Source organism: Mastigoproctus giganteus, chromosome 4 (genome assembly GCF_048544385.1).
Source record: "Mastigoproctus giganteus isolate SK-2022 chromosome 4, ASM4854438v1, whole genome shotgun sequence".
NCBI lineage: Eukaryota > Metazoa > Arthropoda > Arachnida > Uropygi > Thelyphonidae > Mastigoproctus > Mastigoproctus giganteus.
The window spans coordinates 21,480,381-21,504,492 of record NC_143578.1 but is presented as its reverse complement, the minus strand read 5'-3'; the positions used below and the strand labels follow the sequence as shown (position 1 = coordinate 21,504,492).

Genomic DNA, 24,112 nt, shown 5'->3' with positions numbered 1-24,112 from the left:
CTGCATCTGCATAGTGGAGTATTATAATAAAATATGCATTAAGAATCAGTCTATTTCTTAATTAAATTATTTCTTTCTTTTAAAAATTACATTAAGCTGCACAGTAAATGTAAAGAAAGTGGTATGCATATACAGCACTCCTTCATCTAAATCACAAAACCTATGGACAGAGTGGATGTGACATTGCTCTCTGTATACAGGGGAGGCTTTGATTATGTTAGTGAGCCTGTTTAATACTCTATTTTACAGCCTCTTATTATTGTTAAGAACACTGCAAAGTGGTTTCTATGTAAACAATGCCTCAATATGGAAGCATATTTTATATAAGAAATTGATAATTTTGAAAGTTTGTTTTCAGATTTACTTTTTTTTTCAAGAACTTGGAAAATAAACCCAAAAATGGGTCCAACTCAATTCAGTACAGAATAGTTTGCTGTGTGACAATTCAATATGTGAAAGTTAACCCATTTTTTCGGATATGAATCACCTTCGATATTTAAGGTGGAAACCATGGACCACAAAAAATATTAAATTATCCAGGCAAATATATTAATAACTATATTTTATATGCAATATATACTCATACTTAACATACATAGTATACATTAGATTTTTATAAGAATACCTATATTTTCTATCACTGTTAATAGGATTGTTGTCTGGCACAGAACAAAGAAGTTTTGTCTTGTTATCATGTCCTATAGAACACTTTCATAAGTTTCATGAACTACAGGTTGGGAAATATTGCCACATCATGTCAATTTGGTGTATGCTAATTTAGTGCATGATATTTTGCTGTATGTGAAAATATAGTGTAAAACAATGTGGACATGTCAATTTGGCAAGTATGATGATTCAATGAATTCCATATGAAAATTAAATGTATGACAAATCAAGAGAAAACTGCAAACTTTTAACAACTACAACATAAACAGTCAATTTAGTGATTCCAGTATGGTTCTTGATATTTTTGTTAGGACATACTATCCACCTTGTTTCTTAAGGCCTATATACTTTTTAGGGAGAGTCTATAAAAGTATGCCATGGACAGATTGGGGAACAAAAAAGCAACTTGCTCATACTTCATTTTCACTCTATGGGTTGTGATTTTAGGAAATAATATATATGGAGGAAAGTTGTTACAGAGATAAAAAGTAAAGATCATTAAAAGGCTAGTTAATGCATATCTTCTGACATTAATTTTGCAACTCATATTATACTTTTTAATGAAAGCAGTTAAAGTCAGTGGCAGGCTAATATCATGGGTAGATTAAGAGTAGGAGCAAAAAGGAGACAGGTGGATCAGTTTCCTGGGCACTGTGGAGTGGGGGGGGGGTGTTACAGGGAAACGTTGCCTAGCCCAGTTAGGTGTTATCACCGTGGCCTGTGCTGACTTTTGTTGTACGTAATCAATGACTGGTAAGTCAGAAGACATTCGGTTAGGATGAGGGAAGAGTAGTTAAGGGGTGTTTATTATTGCACCAAACAACTAAGGTATTGAGCACCTAAATATAATGGCTGTAAATTGCATATATTCTATTATCGGTTTGCATTGTTTGCTTTGGGGGGAGGTAATCGAGTTACCCGGGAAAGGGAGCATATCTTTTGAATTTTTTTTTGGAAGACTGTCAAGGCTTATGCTATTCTAGTAGCACGGATTGGTTGAGGGTTGAGAAGTTGAAAGAAACTCACTGATGCAAGACACCAGAAAAAAGAAATTACAAAGATGCAATTTTCTGGAAAGGCTTTGAAGCATATGCTATTATAATACATGAATTCATTGAGGGAAGTTATTGTTATTTGTTATTTTTTTTTTTTTAGGAGCATTAGCAACTAAGGCCATATTGCTCCGGGAATATGCGGTGGTCATTTCCTTGACCTTTCCGCATACTCTGTATTTGGTGGTGACAGGCTCGAACCCTGGTCTAATCAAGAAGCGTGTGCTATGCACTGCTGCTCCTTCCCACCTGGCTACGGAGGCATCCGTTGAGGGAAGTAAAGCTGGAAGAAATATATTGACTGAAACAGAGACTACAAGAGAGAAAAATAAATTAAGATTAACCTTTTTTTTTTTTTTTTTTTTTTTGCTATCAAATCCTATGATGTTCTAGTAGCATGAACTGGTTACTGGTTGGAAGCCAGATGAAACTTATTAACGCAGAAATCAAAGAAAGGAAAGTTAATGAAGGTATTTTTTATTATTTATTATTATTTTTTAATAACTTTTGAAGCATACCCTATTCTAGCTTCTTTTACCATATTATTATCATTATAGTACCCTGTTATAGTCATTCTCTAGGTAATAGGTTTGTGCATTCTCAACCAGCTTATGAGTAATACTGGCTTGAATACTTTAACACGAAATAAATGGATAAATAAAAATATTTATTATTTTATTTTTTTACTTTATTTTCTAAATTTCTGCATTCCTGTGTGACCACTTCTAAGTAACCAAGGTTTCTTTTGGTTTCCTAAATCTATTACTTCAGCGATTTTTTTTTTTTTTTTTATAATTTCTGGTTTCTATATGACATACTGAACCGTTATAAAGTGAACTTTCATATGATGAATTGTCTTGCACCCAACTGACAGGATCCTTCCGAAAACAAGTAAAGCTTTCAATGAATAAAGTTAATCGGTGAAAATGGCATGAAAATTACTGAAGCTTATATCTACCATATTACTATACGGTGGTTATGACCTTCAGTTATTTTACTAAGCAGATAAACACAAAAATAATAAAATAAATAAATAACAAGTGTGACATTTTGAAAGAATGTTTATGTAACCAATGTGTATATTTCTGCATTGGACCAGTGCAGACATATACACTCTGAACATCATACTATGCTATGTTAATTATTCACATTTACTTTGCTTTTTAATGCAGAGCAGGTGTAAATTACTAGCATTTGTGCTAGTGATCTGCAAGTTATATAGACTACAGAGTTATACATTATGAGTTATATAGACTACAGAGGTATAGATTATGAGTTATATAGATTACAGAGTTATACATTATGAGTTATATAGACTACAGAGTTATACATTATGAGTTATATAGACTACACAGTGCTATGTTATAAATCAATGAACTGCAAATGTAATTATTCTCCCATTACTCATAATTTTACCTATTTCCACACTGAAGAAACTACTGCACATGCCATTTCTACAATTTTACTTAACACGGTCACTTGGGATTGGAAATATTTTTATGAAAATATTTCCAGTTTATGGACAATTTCTTTTAAAATGCTTTGTATATCTCATTTTGGTGAGAGAGGGCGCTGACTCTCTTTAGAAAATACACCTGCAAGTTACAGGCTCCGAAAAAAACAATACGTTTTTGCTTATTATTTACATAATTGTTATTTTATATTGTACTTAATACGTAGTCTTATAGTTCTAATTATGCTGGTTATTTTTATTTTAATTTGTATAAACAGTTTTTGTAGATATACGTAATACTTTATAAAACCGTTATTTCATTCGAATATTGCAGGCATTGTTTTTGTATATAGTGATAGGGAATTCAAATTTTTAATTGAGGTAGTTAGGTAGCTCTAACGTATAATTATAGAAACAGTAATATGCTTCACTGTTTCTATTAGATAGCGTAGTATTGACATTTAATTTAATTTAATTTATTGATCTTATTAATTTAAAATATCATGCCCCAAACTAGAGCAGCAAAGCAACGGGCACAAAGTGGCAGGAGTGCTGTGACTCGGGGGAGAACTGCGGGGGGCGATTCTCCAACGCATCACAGCCTAAAAAAATGTGCAACTTGTGAAATGTTTGCCGAACTATCTGGAACAGAACATGATATTGCCATGGGGGATGTCTTTGTGTGTGTGCGCGATGTAAGGAGTGTAAGGAAATCAGGCGACAACTCAGCGTTGTTATGGGCCTATATGAGAGTTTGAAGGACAAGGTGGATGCCCTCGAAAGATCTAAATTGAGGGGCCCATCAGGCTCTCAGCTGCCCACATCAACGCCAGAGCTTGCACTTGGTCATCACGCAACCCAAGGCAGATTGCGCTGGTCCCAAAGGAACTAGTAGTTGTTGGTGACTCTATTGTCAGGGAAACGGGAAATATATTGTGGAAAAAGGATAGGTGGAACAGGACCAGGGTGTTTCTGCCAGGGGCAAAGGTTGATGACGTTGTAGAGCAGATATCATCTTTTAAGGGCACAAAAGGTGATATAGTTGTACACGTTGGCACTAATGATATTAAGAGTAGGAGACCGGCAGAATTACTTAACAAGTACAGGTCACTGTTGAAAAAAAGCCGTGAAGTAGGGTTGAATTTGAAAGTGTCTGCAATTCTGCCCAGACACGATAGGAGGGAGTATATGATGAGAGCCTTGTCGATCAATTCGGCCCTGGAAAGATTGTGCAAGGCTCAAGGGGTAGAATTTTTTTCAGCCTGGACTGTACTTGTTAACAGGAGAGATTGCTTCTACAGGGACGGGATACACTTAAATAGAAAGGGTGCAAGAATATTTGCTGATGCTATCGAGGCAGTGTTAGGTGGGTCGGAAAACTGATAGCTTGGGGGGATACAAGGACTAATAGTTTAACAGTAGCCGTAGGCAGAGGTGAAGGTGATTCTTGCACAACTTCTATTAGAATAAGTAGCGACCTGGAGCGAGGGGTGTTGGGGGTTTCAGGGACGGATGTCAGTCATCGTGAAACAGGTGGGTATATGGGATGCATGTATACTTGCATGTATACCAATGCTAGAAGTATAGTAAATAAATTTGATGAATTTGAAGTGTTGGTCAAGATATCAAAGGCGGATATTGTTGGAATATCAGAGACGTGGTGTCACCCAGATATAAGGAATGCCGAACTGGAATTTGGGGAGTACAATGTGTACAGAAAGGATAGACAGGATAGGAAGGGAGGAGGTGTTATGCTGTTAATAAAGAAAAACATAAAATCAAAAGAAGTGCATCCAGTTGATATAGATGAACAGTGCACTGTTGAGTCAGTTTGGTGTGACATAAGCACTGCGAAAGCAAAAATTAGAGTAGGAGTGTGTTATAGGCCTAATGACTCGAATGAGTACAATGAACAATTGTACAGAGAGATAGAGTGGGGGATTTTAATGGGGGATTTTAACTTCCCAGATATTGACTGGAACTTGTGGGTTGGGCACTCACACACTAGTCAGACTTTTGTGGATTTATTGGATGATTGTTTTCTGCAGCAGCATGTTCGAGAGGCAACCAGAGAAAGTAATACTCTTGATCTGGTTATCAGCAGTGATCATTCATGTATTAGGAATTTGCAGATAAAAGAACCACTAGGTGGCAGTGATCACAGTGTACTGACGTGGGATTTACTTAAAGATTTAATTACCATCAGGGGTAAAGGAAAGGATTTTTGCTTCCGTAAAGGCGAGTACAGTGGTCTCCGACAGTTTTTAAATTCTGTACAGTGGGATCAACTGACGATGTTACCAACAGTAAATTCTAAGTGGGAAGCATTCAAGGAATTAATCGTGGATGCTACTAAAAGTTTCATACCTATTAAGAAATATTGTTCAAGGTTTAGGCCTAAATGGTTATCTAATGAACTAATGAGACTCGTAACAGAGAAGAAAAATGCATGGGATGCATATAAATTATCAAGCGACTCAGAAGCCTATGGCAGATATAAGTTAATCTGTAATCAGGTCACAAAGGAGGTTCGGCAGGCGAAGGCAGATTACGAGAAATCCTTGGCAAAAGATGCTAAGAAAAACAGCAAGGATTTCTTTACTTATATAAACTCTAAAAGGAAGGGGATGAATCTGATTGGTCCACTTGACATCGATGGTTCGACTGTTGATGATCCTGCTCAGATAGCAAACAAACTGAATGAGTATTTTGCATCTACATTCACATGTGAGGAATTATTAAGGTTTGAAAATGGCAGAAGGTTATCAAATTGTAGCAGGGTGCTTAATGATCTTGTAATAACTGAGAGCAAAGTGGAAGAGAAATTGTTGAAGTTAAACGTAAGAAAAGCACCTGGGGTGGATTGGATCTATCCAGTTATATTAAAGGAGGCGGCAAAGCAACTAAGCAAACCCTTAACCATAATTATGAGAGCATCCTTGGACTCAGGGGAGGTTCCCACGGACTGGAGATGTGCAAATGTATCCCCAATTCACAAAGGGGGATCGAAGGGTGACACGAGTAATTACAGACCAGTTAGTTTAACTTCTGTTCCGTGTAAAATAATGGAGTCGCTGGTTAAAGATGCATTGCAGGATCATCTAGACAAGACTGCAGCAATAATTCAGACACAGCATGGGTTTGTTAAGGGAAAGTCTTGTCTGACAAATTTGATAGGATATTATGATGTGGTTACAAAGGAACTGGATGCAAAAAACAATTTCGATATCATATATTTGGATTTCAGGAAAGCTTTTGACACTGTTGCGCATGGAAGACTATTGTACAAATTGGAGCAGAATGGTATTAAGGGTAAGTTGCTACAATGGATAAAAGGATGGTTAAGTGCGAGAAGACAGAGGGTGGTAATCAATGGGTGCTGCTCTTCTTGGACTAATGTTCTTAGTGGAGTCCCACAGGGTTCGGTGTTAGGTCCATTGTTGTTTTGTATATTTATCAATGATATTGATGAAGGTATATCAGGCTTAATGTCGAAGTTTGCAGATGATACAAAGGTTGGCAGGGTTGTTAATGACAGTAATGGCAGTGTGCTACTGCAACAGGATCTAGATAATTTGGGCAGATGGGCTAAGAAGTGGCAACTGAAGTTTAACCTTGACAAATGCAAAGTACTGCATATGGGTAGAAATAACCCCAGAGAAACGTACCAACTGTGTGGTACTACACTTAAGGTGGTAGAAAATGAAAAAGACCTGGAAGTAATTGTGCAGTCAGATATGAAGTTCTCTGAGCAATGCAGACAGGCTGCCAGGGCAGGTCATGGGGTTTTGTCAATGATATATAGGAATTTTGCTAGCAGGGAAAAGGAGGTGCTTATCCCTCTGTATAAGGCAATGGTCAGGCCACGCCTTGAGTACTGCGTACAGGTCTGGAGACCTCATTTTAGGAAGGATGTAGATTTACTTGAGCGGGTACAGAGAAGGGCAACAAGATTGGTGAGGGGAATGAAGGGATCCTCTTACCAAGAGAGGCTTAAGTTCTGCAAATTGCAGTGGCTGGAGACTAGGCACCTGCGCAGTGATCTGATTGAGGTATATAAGGCCTTGAATGGATTGAGCACGCTGAATTCTGATGGGATCCTTCCACTTGTTCAGATTACGAATCTAAGGGGGCATAAATTCAAATTAAGAAAAGACAGATGTAGAATAGATGTGCGGAAATTTGCCTTTAGCCAGCGGGTGGTTAATTGCTGGAACAAACTTCCATCTGTTGTTGTGGAAGTTGATAGGTTGAATAAATTTAAGGAGGAACTGGACAGGCATTTGGAGGGAATGGTGTGATTTTTTTTTTTTTTTTTTGGCTGATGCTGCATAAGCTCATACATTTGCTTTCTTGAATCATATGCTACTACTACTACTACTACTATTTGAATGAAACAGTTGTGGCATTTTAAGAATCCAATACAAAAAATTAATTATAAGAGCGCCTGTGCATAAAACATACAGAGAAGGTGTGATGAGATAGCAAATTTGAATGCCAAAACTTTTTTCCCCAGGACCATAATGAAAAAAAAAAATGCCCCTTGTTTCATGATTTCAAGTGTTTTCACTAGAGAAGCAATGCCACAATGTGCTCCACCTTCTTAGCATTAAAAGCACTAAAATTAATAATCTTATTCAACTTTAGTTTAATCTAAAATCATGCATTTAAGAATGCAAGAAAATTGAATTTTCATATTACTGCATGAAAATTAAAGTTAACTTTATTGTTAACATGACAAAAGTTAACTTTTGTCATGCTGGGATGAAGTCAAAATAAGAACATAGTAATATTTTAAAGCATTTATGTATAAAGTTTTCATTTTAACAAAATTCAAAAAAATCTCACTCCAGACCCTGCCAATATGAAAATTCACTTCAAGGGACCATGTGTGGCCGACTCACCACTGAAAAGTTTAACTTGCTGGCAGATGCATGAAATCATATATAAGATACTGCAAACTTTGTTGCCCATTTTCACCACATTCAAAGGAAACTTTTTTGAATATTTAACCATTCTTCTTACTCCAGAATGAATGAAATGGTTTTATAGTGAAATATCAAAAGGGAGAGGGGTCACAATGACCGTAAAACAGCCAACAGATTAAAAATTCCTCCAATCATGATGGGTTTCAAATCCAGATCTCACTCCATACTAGTGGCAAGTAGTGAAAAACCCACTATACTACCAGGGTGAACAATGCCAATGCATAAAAAATTTTATGGTATCCAATATAATACTTAGTACATTCAGAAATTTCCCAGAATCACACACTGGTATTTAAATGGTTTCTGTATGGCTGTCAGGTTTCGTAGGGTGTTGATGTTGATCTTGATGCACATGCATGCAAAGTGAAAACTAGCTCAATCACTTCATTCATGTGTCACACCTGACTGATTGTGGAATATCACAGTTTGAACAATGTGCTAACATCGTTTTTCTTTAAACTTGGGAAAAAAATGCTACTGAGATGCTACAAGCAATGCAAAAGCAATTTAATCAGTTTATAAATGGATAGGAAACACTGGAAGATGAATCTAGCAGTGGTTGCCCTTTGACATCACAAAAACAATGAAAATGTCACAAAAGCGAAGAAACTCGTGAAATGATATGACAGGTGAGTGACTCTTGAGATTGCTCATAAAGTTGGACTGTCTGTAGGCTCAGTACACACAATCCAGATGCAAGGTTTAGGGATGCACTGTGTGCAAAGTCCATTCCAAGCTTGCTGTCAGATGATCAAATGGACTGCAGGAAAGCCAACACAGGTGATTTGTTTGAAAAATGTATGTAGGATCCAAGATTCCTAAGAAAAGTGGTCACTGGGGATGAGAGTTGGGTGTTCGCTCTATTGGCTGTTCCCTAAACGGAAAATGGGTGTTTTGCTACAGTGGATGATATTAAAGAAAATGCTGAAGTGGCCCTATGTGTGCTAAAAAAGCAAAATTTGAAAGAATGCTTTAAAGCGTGGAAAGACAGTGTGTGTGTGTGTGTGTGTGTGTGTGTGTGTGTGTGTGTGTGTGTGTGTGTGTGTGTGTGTGTGTGTGTGTGTGTGTGTGTTACCCCAGGACAAATCTTTTGGCAATTTACACTCACTTTTTGTTCCTGACTTACTAAATTTTCAGTCCAGTCCTATAGTGCATATATGCTTATGGTATCTCTTTAAAAGTGTTACAGGGTTGCTACATCTTAATGCAAAATGAAGAGAATTAGTGTGGTCCATTAGTCCCTTCCATTCCTTAATAGTTACTAATGATTCTTCCAGTCTCTCCAGTTAAAAAACCATCACCTCACTATACAGACTAAATTACATTTATAAGCAGACCTATCAATTCACATAAGGGTACTAGAAGATAAACACAAAAATAATAACTTCATAACTTTGCATTTTTTCGCTCTACACCATAACATCTTTATCTCACAATTCAATATCAGGAGCATGGGAAACCCTTGATACATGTGGTTTTTAAATATTCATGGGTTAAATTTCACTGACAATGCACATATTTCATATTAAAATATAGATGCAATATTGTTTACTAGTATAGTATGCTTTCAAATATTTGCTCACCTAGGATTTTTCTTATGTGGATTTTTTTTTTTGGATTGTCTGATCCACAACTGATTATAATTGCTTCAAGAAAGATACTATTGCGGACTTTGCTCTCTTCTGAAACATCGTCAAAAATTTGTTTACAACACTGGCACCTTTGTGTTAACTTTCCTATCAAGAGCATTTTCAAAGCCAGAAAGACAGGGCATGAAGAATATTTTTACTTTTCTTCATCTGGCTGAATATCCTCTCACATAAAGCATTGCTAATAATGATTATTTGGGATAAACTGTTATATGTCAAGCTTGCTTGTGCAGTTCCCTAGCCAAGGTCATTGAACATCAGTTCTTTGTTCTTTTGTAAAAGTATCTCGTAGGTTCTCAGACTGAAATTGACAGAACTGATCTTGAAATATCTATTTCTTTATCATCAATGACAGAAGTACTGGAAACTTTTTTTTTTTTTTTTTTTTGCAAATAGTACTATTGAGAAGAAGAAGAAAAAAAAAAAAAAAAAGCTACTCCAAATATGATTATTATTTAAGGCAAAGCTAAATATTAATGCTTCTGAAAACTCGGTTGCCAACTTGCTATCTAAAAATTCTGTTTGTAACCAGCATATTTTTGCCTGCTGTAAGGAACAAGCTTTGGTGTTAGGAATCCGTGACAGAAAGTCAACTGATTGGTAAACTAAGTCTATAATTTACCAGATTTATTCATAAAAGCCATAAAAATTCTACTAAGAGTGTATTAAATATCTGAAGTTTTAACAATTCATTGAATCATATTGGCACATAAATCAGCTTGGCAGCACAGCACTAACACTTTCTTATCACGTGCATAAAGCACTTACGGTAAACTTTGCCACAAATGTGGTGTACTACTGATCAGTTTGTTATCAATTAACCATCATTTGTTTTGTTAATTAATCGTGTTTCATGTATCATCTGTTTTGATAATTATGACATACTGTCTCTATACTTGTCTTCATTGGTCTTTTATAATTGTGGCTGACAAGGAAAGTAGCCTTTGCTAATTTATTAATTGGGAAGGGTGGCATTTTGACTATTCTAGACTATCAGCAACATGAGTTTGAGAAGTTGCCATCCTGGACATTCATATTTTTTGAAAATAAATCTTTTTTTATATATAAACCAAGTTCTTTTCTTAATTTTTAATTGCTTTCTAAATTGAGAGAGGGCATTATCTCTGGACATACAGCATGCACTGTGTGTTGGAAAATGGAAAACCTGTAATCAAACTATTCTCAGGTATCAATTACAATCATATTTGCTAATGAAAATAAGATGAATTTTCAAAATTTTTAAAAAATTATTTTAACAGTTTCACTGTTTTTTTTATTTTTTTTTGGCAGAAAAAAAAAATTGTAAACACAGAGAGTTAGCAGCTATGCTATGGTTGTAAATTTACATTAGGAGTATTATTTTTTTTCCCATCTTTACTTTATAACAAGATCCAGTTCTCCTTTTAACATATAACTTAATCTCCTATTTTTTGTCTTCTACTTCTTTTATTATTCCCATTTCACTTTATACTTCAGTATTTGCACATTTCACTTACAGTGAGAATCATTGTAATGGTTCTATTCACCCCTCCCTAATTTCTCCCAGGATATTACAGACTCAAGAATTATGAAATAATTCTATTGAACTTTCATGTTTAGAAGCTTACTTTGATGCAAAAACTAACAAAGTCTCGTCTGAATGGAATTCTGCACTTGAGGAACCACATGGATATAACATGATGAGCAAGGGCAACTGTAAACTGATTAAATCTGAAGCAAAAAGAAAGATCTATCATTACCTCATATCTCCTTATAAATCAAAAAAATATCAGTATTCAAATAACTCTAAAAGAAAATTGGTATAAAGATTCCACTTACTACTATACTTCAAAATTGCAAATAATTTTATTAGCAATTTTATGGTACAAATCTTACATTAAGGTTCATTAAATTATAATTATTTATATTCACAAAAATTATAAAAACTTGATTGAAACTGATTGAAATAACTGATTGAAATTTATGAAAAATTTAATGTCTGATTTAATGTTCTTAAAATATACAAAAAAAAAAAATTACTTAAGAAAATTTGCTTGGAAAACTTAAGAAATTTGACAATAATAATAATAATAATAATAATTACCATGTGCACTTGGTACCAGTACCTATCATGGGGTGGAACCCCCATAAGGAAGAAATAATATAATAATAATAATAATGACAATAACAACAGTAATAATAAAGTAAGTTTTTGAAACAAATGTTCCAAATGGCTTAAATAAGTTCTTCCTATCTTAAAAATTATGCAAATTAATATGAGAATTTGTATTTTAATTTTTTTTTATTCTGATCTTTTTTTTTTTTTTCTTTTTTTTTTTTTTTCAATAGCTAAATCTCATAATGGAACTTATTTTAAAATTATATGGAGGAGGGAATACATATAGTCTAATTTATATATATATAAATAGGTTGCTGGTTACACAACTTGTATAATGAATTACAACCTTAGCATTATATATTTAATTCTGTGATTTAAATCATCATTATAGCTGAACGTTTGTTTTCAAAAAATAATGCCAATAACCTAAATCCAAATAATCTGTTCACATATTATTACTACCATATGAATATGGTAAAAACAGATATAATGTTCTTTAATTTAAATTACTATACTTTCTCTTCTGAATACAATGAATAGGGCACTTAAAAACACACAAAATATCAGTAAAATATTGGTAAGATTCACATGATTTATAAATGTGGCAAACAGCAGATAGATTATAATAACAATCAGGGCAGGCAGCAAGATTAACATTATTTGTACTATGGATTTTACTTAAATAAAAACCATCCAAAATAAATACCAGGAAAATTTTCAAGGTAAAAATACAAACATCTATCAAAAGTACCATTTTCCTTTTAATACCTTCAATTATCATGAAAATATACATCTATACAGGGTGATTCGCTACCAGTGCGACAAACTTGCAGGAGGTGTAGGGGGCACAAAGACGAATCGGAATCACATAGCATTGCAGGGTCCGAAATGCCTTCGTCATGCGGTAGAGGACGTTGAACGGAGGGTCGAGCGAACAGCGATCCCGCTGGAAGTCAGAATTTACGAACCATTTCTGTTGAAGAAACCAAAACCAAGTAGCAAAAGTCCTCTGTAGTGGATAATCCGCAGGCTCCAATGATTGTACGCGTTGCAGATGGTATGAACTCATTTGGTTTGTTGACAGTATCCTCCATACAGTGGATTGAGAAATACCCAATCATTATCATTAGAATTGGCATTTAGCATTAGTAGAGGCATTTGATGCAAGAAAGCAAGCTTATGCAGCATCAGCCAAAAAAAAAAAAAAAAAACCCCACTTCGCCCCTCTGTTCATTCGAAATACCAGACCAGCTGAGCCTTAAACTTATTAAGGCTATCAACTTCCACGACAAGGGATGGAAGTCTGTTCCACCAACCAATCACCTGCTGGCTAAAAGTAAATTTCTGCAAGTCTATCCTACATCTGTCTTTCCTCAATTTGAATTTATGCCCTCTCAGGTGATTATTCTGAGCAAGAGGAAGAATCCCATCACAATTGAACATGCTCAAACCATTCAAGGCTTTATACACCTCTATCTGATCATCTCGCTGGTGCCTAGTCTCCAGACACTGTAATTTGCAAAACTTAAGCCTTTCTTCGTAAGAGCACCCCTTTGTTCCATTCACTAATCTTGTTGCCCTTCGCTGTACTCGTTCCAGCAGCTCTACATCCTTCTTGAAATGAGGCCTCCAGGCCTGTATACAGTACTCTAGGTGTGGGCTGACCATTGCCTTATACAAGGGAATAATCACCTCCTTATCCCTGCTAGAAAAATTCCTGTATATCATTGACAATACACCATGAGCTACTCTTGCAGTCCATCTGCACTGCTCAGAGAACTTCATATCTGCCTGCACAACCACCCTCAGGTCTCTTTCATTCTCTACCACTGTCAATGTTAAACATCATTTGCCACCTCTCAGCCCATCTGCTCAACCTTTCCAGATCCTGTTGCAGCAGCATAGTGTCCTTGACAACCCTGCCAACCTTTGTATTGTCTGCAAACTTGGACATTAAGCTTGATATACCATCATCAATATCATTTATAAATACAGAAAACAATAATGGACCCAACATTGAACCCTGAGGGACTCCACTGATAACATTAATCCACGATGACCTATCGCTCGAGTACTCGTACTCGGATTGCCTTCTGCAAGACGTAGGACATTCTCCTCATTGTCTGGCGTCCTCGTCGTTCACTCTCGATTCATGGTAACTCTCGTGAAACAACCAGTCTCAAGTAACCTTCTCATCATACGATTAAAATCGTATGATGAGGAGCACACCTGTGCAGGAAACGTTCCTGGTACAAGCGCAGAGCAGCGTGCCCATTACAGTCCGCAGCTCCATACGCGAGGTGCATGTCGGCCAGTTCAACGTTTGAACACTCATCCATCCTACTGCCTCGGGAACCGGTTCGCAAATGCTGACTTCCAGCGGGATCGCTGTTCACGCGACCTCCCATTCAACGTCCTCTACCGCATGACGAAGGCATTTTGGACCCTGCCATGCTATGTAATTTCGATTCATCTTTGTGCCCCCTACGCCTCCAGCAAGTTTGTCGCACTGGTTGTGAATCACCCTGTATATAAATATATATATCATAATGTTTGATTCTAATAATGCATATTTTCTGCCATAAGGGCAAAGGTCCAGTAAGCGATATAGATTACAAACAAATTGAATTTCGTTACAAAGATGATGCTTACTTGAAAGGATTGGTATATGGAAGAGCAATGGCAAATATACTCATGAACTGATCCTCCACAAAACTGACATATAACGTAGGCAAACGAATTAAATCTAATAAAGAAATAATCTGTCTTAGATAGAAATTTTCAATTAGTAAGCATAATTTCTGTTAACAAATGAAATAAACTGAGATCACTTTTATGAAAGTGTATTAAGAGAATGGAATTAAAATAAATAAAAAAGTTTAATATTTTTAAAATCGTGCAATTAGATATATTATTAGGCTTATAAAATTCACAATAAAAATATAAATTATTTAAGTATAGCAAGAAGACCATTTTTATGATTTTCATGCAACTCCACTTGTTAAGACATTAATACTCCTATTATATTAGCATTAGACATACACAAGACAAAAAACATTATGACCACCTACCTAATATGATGTTGGTCCTCCACGTGCAGCCAAAAAACATTATGACCACCTACCTAATATGATGTTGGTCCTCCACGTGCAGCCAAAACAGCTCGTACCCGGTGAGGCACAGACGCTAGAAGATTTCTAAATGTGTCTTGTGGTATCTGTTACCAACATGTAACCAGCAGATCCTTTAACTCCTGTAAAGTCTGTGGCTGAGACGCTGCAGATCGGAGTTGCTTCCAACACAAACCACAGTTGCTCGATGGGATTGACATCTGGGGAAACCGGAGGCCAGGGCAATACCTGTAAGTCTTCCTCATGTTCCGTGAACCAGTCTCGAACAATCCGGGCAGTGTGGCATGGCGCATTATCCTGCTGAAAGACGGCACTGCCAGAGGGAAAGACCATTGCCATGAAAGGGTGTATCTGGTCAGCAATGATTTTTAGGTAGGTGGTAGATGTCAAAGTGCCCAGCACAAGGATGACCGGGCCCAGGGTATCCCAGCAGAATGTCACCCAAATCATGATGCCGCTGCCACCGGCTTGTTGTTGTCCCACTGTGCATCCCGGTGCCATCACTTCCCCAGGTAAACGATGCACGTGTACCTGGCCATCCACATGGTGCAACAGGAAACGTGATTCATCGGACCAGACAACCTTCTTCCAATCACTCAAGGTCCAGTTTCGATGTTCGCGTGCCCATTGTAAGCGCTGTCGCTGGTGAATTGTGGTTAGCATGGGCACTCGGAGCAGCCTCGGCTACACAGCCCCATTTTCAGCAGAGTTTGATGTACTATGTGTTGTGACACATTACTCCCGTCACCAGCTTTCCAATTACCAGCGAGTTGTGTCACAGTCGCCCTTCTGCTGCCACGTACCATCCGGGAGAGCCTTTGCTCATCTTGAGCATCGATGAGCCGTGGTCGTCCTACATCTCGCTGGCAGTCCATGGGTTTCCCCTCCTCAAACCACTTTCGGTAAGTACTAACCACGACTAACCATGATCACCCTACCAGCTGTGCTGTTTCGGATATGCTCTGACCCAGTCGTCTGGCTATTACAGTTTGCCCTTTGTCAAACTCACCTAAGTCCGCTGCCTTTCCCATCTGAAGAACAAGAGTAACACTGATTAACAGAGCTCAGTGTCAGGTGTTTTATATACAATGTCCCGACCCGCACACACGCCGCAGTTCACTTGCAGTTGCATCGATTTGCATAACGACTCACTGGTCAATGTTTTGGCTCATCAGTATATAGTATAAGGAAACAACAAGCTTTTTCTGCACCAGCAAAAAAATATAAAAATAAAATAAATAAAAATTAATAATAAATAAAAAATTAAAATTGTATTAAAAATAAAAAAAAGAATATATACCTATGCGTTGTCCTTCTTATGTTAGGTAACTATCCAGCTAGCTTTTGAATTTACCCAATCTGTCAGTCAATAAAGTTTACCACACAGGCAACTTATTCTAATAATTAACAACTTACTAGCTAACAGAAAACTCCCTACAATCCAGTCAAAACCTCTTTTCCCATAATTTGTGGTAAAATGTTACTTTCGTTCATTTTACCACAAATAGGTTGCTTCTTTTAGACACTTTCAAGAAGGTTTTTTTTTTTTTTTTTGTTAAGTACAATTTCCATACTTAGACACAATATTACAAATGTAGTCTTAAAAATGCTATGCAGTAGAATTATGCCCTTCCTATTACTATAAAGCTTGCGTTTAATAAATTATTGATAGGGCACATGAACCTTCCTTACCTCTGCCTACATCGTTCAGAGAACTTCACATTCAACCATGTTGTAACTCCCAAACCCCTTTCTTCTTCTTCTTCTTCTTCTTCTTCTTTGTCTGATGTTTTTAATTCAATGGCACCAAATGTATAAGTTATTTTGGAGTTGCTATTTCCAAATTTAAGATCTTGCATTTTGCTGCATTAAAATATGGCTGTCACTTCATCCTTGAAGCCTCTCCAAGTCATCCTGAAGCTCTGCTTGGTGCTAATTACTGATCACCCACCCAATATTAACATCATCTGGAAATTTTGATATCGTGCCTTCTATCCATTTATTGATGATATTTATGAAAAATCGGAAACAATAGTGGTCCCAGAACCAGCCCTTGGAAGAAGTGTCTCAGTTTCTAATGGTTTTTTTTTTTTTTTTTTTATGAAAACCCCAAACACGAGAGGTATTAGAACCTATAGTACTTAGTACCATGCTTGGGTTGGAGGTTGAGAAGATGAAAGAAGATATTTGTTGACATTAGACTTCAACTTCTGTACACTAATTTTCAGGAAATACGTACGAAGGAAGGTTGTTCCAGAAAATGGCAGTTGAATGAATAAACGAGGAATATGAAAAGTTGGTTCTATGAGTTTGAAGTTGGACAGTAAATGGATGTTGGCTGGTGGCGGCATATGTTCAGACTGTTTTGAAAGAGAGAGCGGGAATTATAGACACCAATTCAGATGAACAGTGACCATAGAAGTAACTGTAGAAAAGGCAAGCAGCAGAAACAGTATGTCTATGAGACAGTGAGTAGAGAGACTCTGTTAGAGAGAAGTCATTAATTAACCTAACTGCCTTCTTCTGAATGGAATCTAGAAGCTTGAGAAAGGTTTTGGGGCACCGCCCCACATGTGGGAGCAATATTCCATAGTAGGGTGGATTTGCGATTTGTGAGTGAACAGCTGCTTGGAAGAAAAGTAATGCCGACAGAGAAAGAGAAAACCAAGTTTTTAAGATGCAGAGGAAGCAATATTTAGAATGTGCTTGTGCCAAGAGAGATTAGAAGTCAGGGTAATCCCCAAAAGAGATATATCATTTTGTCTAGAAATTGGAGTGTAACCAAAGATAAGCATAGGAGCAGAAGAATCCTTTTTGCGAGATATAAGACAAGATTGAGTTTTAGAAGGATTGAAATCAACTAAGTTGTCTTTGCCCCACTGGAGAATTACTGGAGATCGGCATTTAAGGAATTTGTAGTGGATATTCGAGAAGTTGAAGCTGATTGAGCAGAGCAAAGTTTCTCAAAATGGAAAATGGAATGCAATGTGCTATCATCGGCAAAACTATGGATAGGATTTCCAGTCAATGGAAGGTTATTAATATACAAGAAGAAAAGAGTGGAAAAAAGAACTGAACCTTGGGGGACACCAGCATTAGTGGAAAAGTTAGAAGACAGAGAGCCATCTACCATCACCCTCAGTGAGCGATCAGAGAAAACTGGATAACCAATTACTAAAAACAGTTGGCAAACCATAAGATGGAAGATTGTTTAGGAGACCTTTGTGCCAAACACGATCGAAAGTCTTTGAGATGTCAAGAGCAACTGCTTGTGTTTCTCTGAACTTTTTCATTCAATTTGTCCATAAATGGGTAACATAAGCAAGAATATCACCAGTGGGTCGACACTGATGGATTCCATACTGGCGATCATTGATCAGACGGAGGATTTCTAGGTAGTTTAAGAGTTGGCGGTTAATTGATTTCTCCATTACCTTAGAAAGAGTAGAAATAATTGCAATAGGACAATAATTGGAGGATGGGAGGGATTTGTCACCCTTTTTAGGAACTGGCTGGATATGAGCAAATTTCCAAGCAGAAGGTAAAACACCTTTGGAATAAGAAAGTGAAGAAAAGGCAGCAACGAACAGGAGTAAGTTCAGGAGCACAGGTTTTGAGAACAAGTGAAGAAATACCATCAGGACCTGGAGCTTTCTTAGCATCAAGATTCGTCAAAATCCTTCTGACATCCTTTTGACAGAAGACCACAGGAGGCATTGAATGGAGCATGTTGGAAATGGTGGGAGGTGTTTAATTAATACAAGAGTTGGAAGAAAAATGGGATGCTAGCAGGTCAGCTTTATCCTTGGCTGAAGTGACAACAGAACCAACTGGTTTTGACAGAGATGGGAGCAGAGATGGTCAAAACTTGCAGCCAATAGCTTTGGCAAGAGACCAGAATGCTTGCCTACCATTAGGGTAAGAAGCAAGTTTTCTACTCTTAGCCTGTTCAAAATCTAGTTTGGACTGATTAATAACTGCGTTACAATTGTTGCGAGCTTTGGTGTAGGCAGAACATGAAACTGAAGATTTGGAAAAAAGCCAACTAGGATATGCAATGTTCTTCTCTTGAACAGCCTTAGCACATTTATTGGAAAACCAAGGTTTAGAAAAGGGACGAGATTTTTTAAAGTGGAGTGTGGAATAAAGGATTACATTCCTACAAGAATAATTTCACTGAAACGATCTGAGGAAACGTTGACATCAGATGTTTTGAAACAGTAATCCGACCGAGGAAAAGAAATCTCGCAGGTCACTGCGAGGTTGAGAATAGCCAAAGATAAAGTTAAGATAAAGGCTCCATTAGAGAAGACACAATCACCAAGTTGTGATCGGAGGTGCCCAAAGGACCACTCACTTCGACCATGTACTTAAAAGGGTTGCTTGTGAGAAAAAGATCAAGCATGTTGGTTGCATGGTTAGGATTGTCCGGTATTCTTGTAGGTAAATGAACAATCTGTGCAAGGTCATTAGTAATTGCAAAAGCCTTAGCATCTCAACCAGCTGGGTCGGTGTGACTAGAAAATGGAAGCCAGCTGGAGTTGTGAACATTAGTCACCAAGGAAAATTACCTCACTGTTAGGAAAGTTGGACTGGAGAAAGTCAAGTTGCAAGGAGAGGAAGTCAAAGAGCTCCAAGTGATTAGTAGAGTTCAGAGAACGGTAGAGACAACAGGTGAATTTTACACAATGAGGTAGAGAGATTTTAAGCCAGAGAAGATCGAAAAGAGGAGATTCCAAATTGCCAAGTCTCTGACAGGGAATATCGGAATGGAAATATGCACAAGTACCACCTTTGAGGCGAAAGGAATCATACAGCGAATAATTTGGGCATTTGAGAAGAGCAGTGGTTGAATCAACCAATAACTGAGATTCTGTCAGAAAAAGTACATGGGATTTGGCAGACTGCAAACGGAAATTGACATCGTTGAGATTAGACCATGTATATTTGTGAAATGAACTAGGAAGTGTTTAGGAGGTTTAGATCTTTTAGCAGATAAACTTACTCTATTAGTTTGACAATTCATGGTGTATTCAATAGTAAGAAAAAGTGGGTGGGACATGCCGTATGAAGTAATGAAATTTTTGGATATGGCGTACACATGGTAAGAATTTAAAAATAACTAAATGCACAAGGCATAATACGTTAAGAGTTTATTATCAATATAATATCATTGTAGATACACCATAGACAACTCTTAAGAAACTACAAAGTAGTTGTTCTAGTAGGCATCATTTGTTCTGTTTCTCATATTGTGCTCTGCCTTCACGACGAGTTGCCATAATATTGCACTACCACTAATAAGTAATGCTTCACTAACAGAGAAGACTATTGTTACTTATTCTCAGTGAGTATCACCACCCAGACGGCACCGTTTCAAGGCTATTGGCCTATCATGAGTGGATGGGCAGGTACCCTGGTATTGCAGACATGATGATCCAGTTGTGAAGATAATCACACAATATGAGAGATGCCAAAAGGTGTGTATGACAATATTTAAAAATAACTAAATGCACAAGGCATAATACGTTAAGAGTTTATTATTTATATAATATCAGTGTAGATACACCTTAGACAACTCTTAAAAAACTATGAAGTAGTTGTTGTAGTAGGCATCATTTGCTCTGTTTCTTTTCACTCTTTTCACATGGTAAGAATATACCCAGATCATTGACACAATGTGGCCTCGACAATGCCACTCCGCATACACACTACTTGGACTCTTTCCAGTCACTATCTGGCAGAGTAGAGGTAGCAAGATTATACACTAGTTGATCCAGAAGCCTCCTAAAGAGTTACCAATAGGTTCGGTCTGGTGTACTAACTAGCGGCTGGCCTGCGAATACCGTTTTAGAGCTGTACTCTCGAAATGTAAGGAAGATTGGATCTCACCATGATGTTCATCATAACCTCAAAAGTCATCAGTCATACTGCATGATGGAAGAGATGGGGAAGGGTTGACTGGAACTTAGCTCTGGAGACTAAACATGGGTTCCACCACTTCAGGACTCCAATGAGCTAAGTGGTGGTCAGTGGCGGAGTTAGCACTTGAGAGGTCCCAGGCGCAATTCAACTTTGAGGCCCCCCCCCCTAAATATTTTCGGTACCACTAGTGTGCATTCTATGTGCACGTTTTTACTATAGCACGCGCTCTAGATTTGGTGTTGCGATTTTAATCATTTTGGTTGCGCAATTCTTTCATACATATTTTAACTAATGTTTAAATGAAAAAATGACAACTACCATCCCTCCCAAATCTAACATTAATACATAAAATTAATACATAAAATCTAGCATTAATGATAATATGTATTCTACTTCAGATTCACTTAGTTCGCATAGATATTTCACATAATGTGTGGGGATATTTGCATAAGAGTTTACTAACTTCTGATATTAAATTATAGTTTTATTCAGTAACAGTAATAAAGATGAGTGTAAATATTTAAAATGTAACAATTTTTTTTTTTTTTTTTTTTTTGAGACCTGAGATTTGAGGCCCCCTCGATTTAAGAGGCCCGAGGCACGCGCCTCGTGTGTCTGTGTGGAAATCTGCCACTGGTGGTGGTAGTTCACCGGTTGATGAGAGTCATCTACCACCTAGTATTGCTTGGTAACACAGAGGGGCAGCATTCCTCCATTGGGTTTGGGAGCCACACCTTGGCCCCTGCTTACGTTGGTTCACACCTGGGTGGTCACCCAAGTGTGCTTGTGCATTGAGGTTATACCCAGGGTTACTAACAGTCCCACTAACGTCAAGGTGCAATCAGAGGATTTGGCTGTCACAGACCATCCGAACTTTGCTGAAATTGGGTCCACTTGACTTGAATGTCACCCGAATATCAGTTCCATCAGTGTTTTAGACTCCCAGGTAGAAAGTACAGCTTGTCTGGCATATCTGAGAGAATGTATGTGACAACCTCAAGGACCAATTTGAAGAGTAATCGTTAGACTAATTTGAAGAGTAATCATTAATCACAATCCACTGTTTCCTACTTTGTGGCTACCCTGTGATCCACTTTAGAATCTATATAAAAATACAGGCAACCCCCCCATATAAAATGGTACTTCTACAACACGGTTTGAGAATTGCGGCAATCATTGCACAACACGGTACTTATATAACATGGTTTTGCTCTAACACGTTTTGTGAATGGCGGGAAATCTTGCATAACATTGTATTTTTGAGCTTTTGTGCCAGGAAAACCCCGATTTTTTGTTAGATGTAATTTTCAACATTTCCATTCCTTTTTGTGAATCCCTGCTGTTGGTTCACTAGTCATTATCACCTTTGTGACATTTTTCTTAAGCACATTTCTGGAGGTCACGACCATAAAACAATTTGCAGTTTCCAGTTTATTGGTCTTTTCTGTTAGTGTAATCAATTATAAAGGGTACTAAACTCGATCTTCTTGCATTTGCTCTATAGTACCGATAGCTGGAATTCCGTGGGTTTTCATGTTATTATAGTGAAATGTGTTTCCCCTTCCATGAAATATTTAATCATATAAAAAACAATTTCTGAAACTCATTACTCCATATCTCACTTGTGCGTATCGTGTTTGTTGAACTTGTGCATGCCGTGTTCTTTGTTATTAATTGCTTATCATTTTTACTGTTTTAAATTTTTCAACTAAAAAAAAAAAAAAGTCAGTGAACAGAAATATCAATTAGTTAGTATTTGTAAAATAATAAGAGAAGTTTACCTCAATATAGTACGTAGAACACTTCCGTATGATACTCTCCAGAAATTAAAACGAAAAACTTACTTTAGAGTAACAAATAATTTAAAAAAATAATTAAAACTCAATTTAACACAATTAAAAATAAGAAAATGAATTAAAAGAATTTAACAAAAAAAAAATTGCAAAAAAATTTTTTTTCTTGTTAAATTCTTTTAATTAATTTTCTTATTTTTAATTGTGTTAAATTGAGTTTTATTGTGTTAAATTGATTTTTAATTATTTTTTAAATTATTTGTTACTCTAAAGTAAGTTTTTCGATTTTTTCGTTTTAATTTCTGGAGAGTATCATACAGAAGTGTTCTATGTACTATATTGAGGTAAACTTCTCTTATTATTTTACAAATATTGATATCAACGTAGAACTTATTGAGCATTACAGCTCTGGTTCATACTAACCAATTAGCTAGTATGTACATATTACAGTACGTATTAATTAAGCTAGTACATAAGTGTAAATTTATTTTTATTTTGCTAACTGGAAAATATTCTTCCGATTTTCATGTATCATTTAACTTTGTTAATTGGTAAGGTAATAAAGTTAAATTTGTGCTTTATATCTAAGCGGGGGTCCACTGTATTTTGCTGGGAGATCCCTGGGTTAGATTATGTGCTATTGAACTTGTGCTTGTTTGAGACCATAAAAAATTGTGACTTCGAAGCGTGCAGTTCATGACTTTTAAAGAGAGCAGAAGGTGCACGAAATCAATGATGCAGAAGAGATTGTGCTTAGCGATGAAGAGGAAGAAAATTAAATGAACATACATTATCTGACATATAAGTATCACAGTTTCTAAGGTAAGATGTTTGTTCAGTTATTACTATTTAAGTTACTATTATTATAAAAATAAAGTTAAAATATTAGGTTATCACTACTATAAAAATTAAGTTTCTGATAGTTATAAAAAAAAAAAAAAGGTGTATTTCTGTTATCTTTTGGAACGTAACCCCCTTTTGTACTGGTTCTTAGTCCCATATAACACAGTTTTGCATTACAGAAGATTTTGTAGGAACCAAACTACCGTGTTATACGAGGATTACCTGTATATAGATATAAAAATATTCCAGATTATACAGTAACCTTTGATGAGGAACTCAAATGCTTTGATAAAATCCAAATACACAATGTCAAAATTATTTCCTACATTAGCTCATCACCAATCATGTCAAAATAGCTACCAGGTCAGTTGAACATAATTTTCCCTTAACAAAATAAACACTATGTATTCTTCAGAATTCTATTTTCATCTAAATGTCCCTGTTTCATTCTTTATCATTGCCTCCATGATTTTCTCTACCACACTGAAATCAGACTTACCAGTCTACAGTTATC

General features: G+C 36.6%; 1 protein-coding gene across 2 annotated transcripts in view; it reads right to left on the bottom strand.

Moving 5' to 3' along the window:
• Positions 1-24,112, bottom strand: part of gig (TSC complex subunit tuberin) — a 613,633-nt gene that overhangs the window by 225,483 nt on the left and 364,038 nt on the right. For both annotated transcript variants that reach the window (XM_090372592.1, XM_090372593.1), the window contains exons 24-25: positions 14,559-14,652; positions 11,416-11,518 (exon numbers count right to left, since the gene is read on the bottom strand). In XM_090372592.1, coding sequence (XP_090228718.1) covers positions 11,416-11,518; positions 14,559-14,652 — 197 coding nt within the window. The remainder of the gene's footprint in view (positions 1-11,415; positions 11,519-14,558; positions 14,653-24,112) is intronic.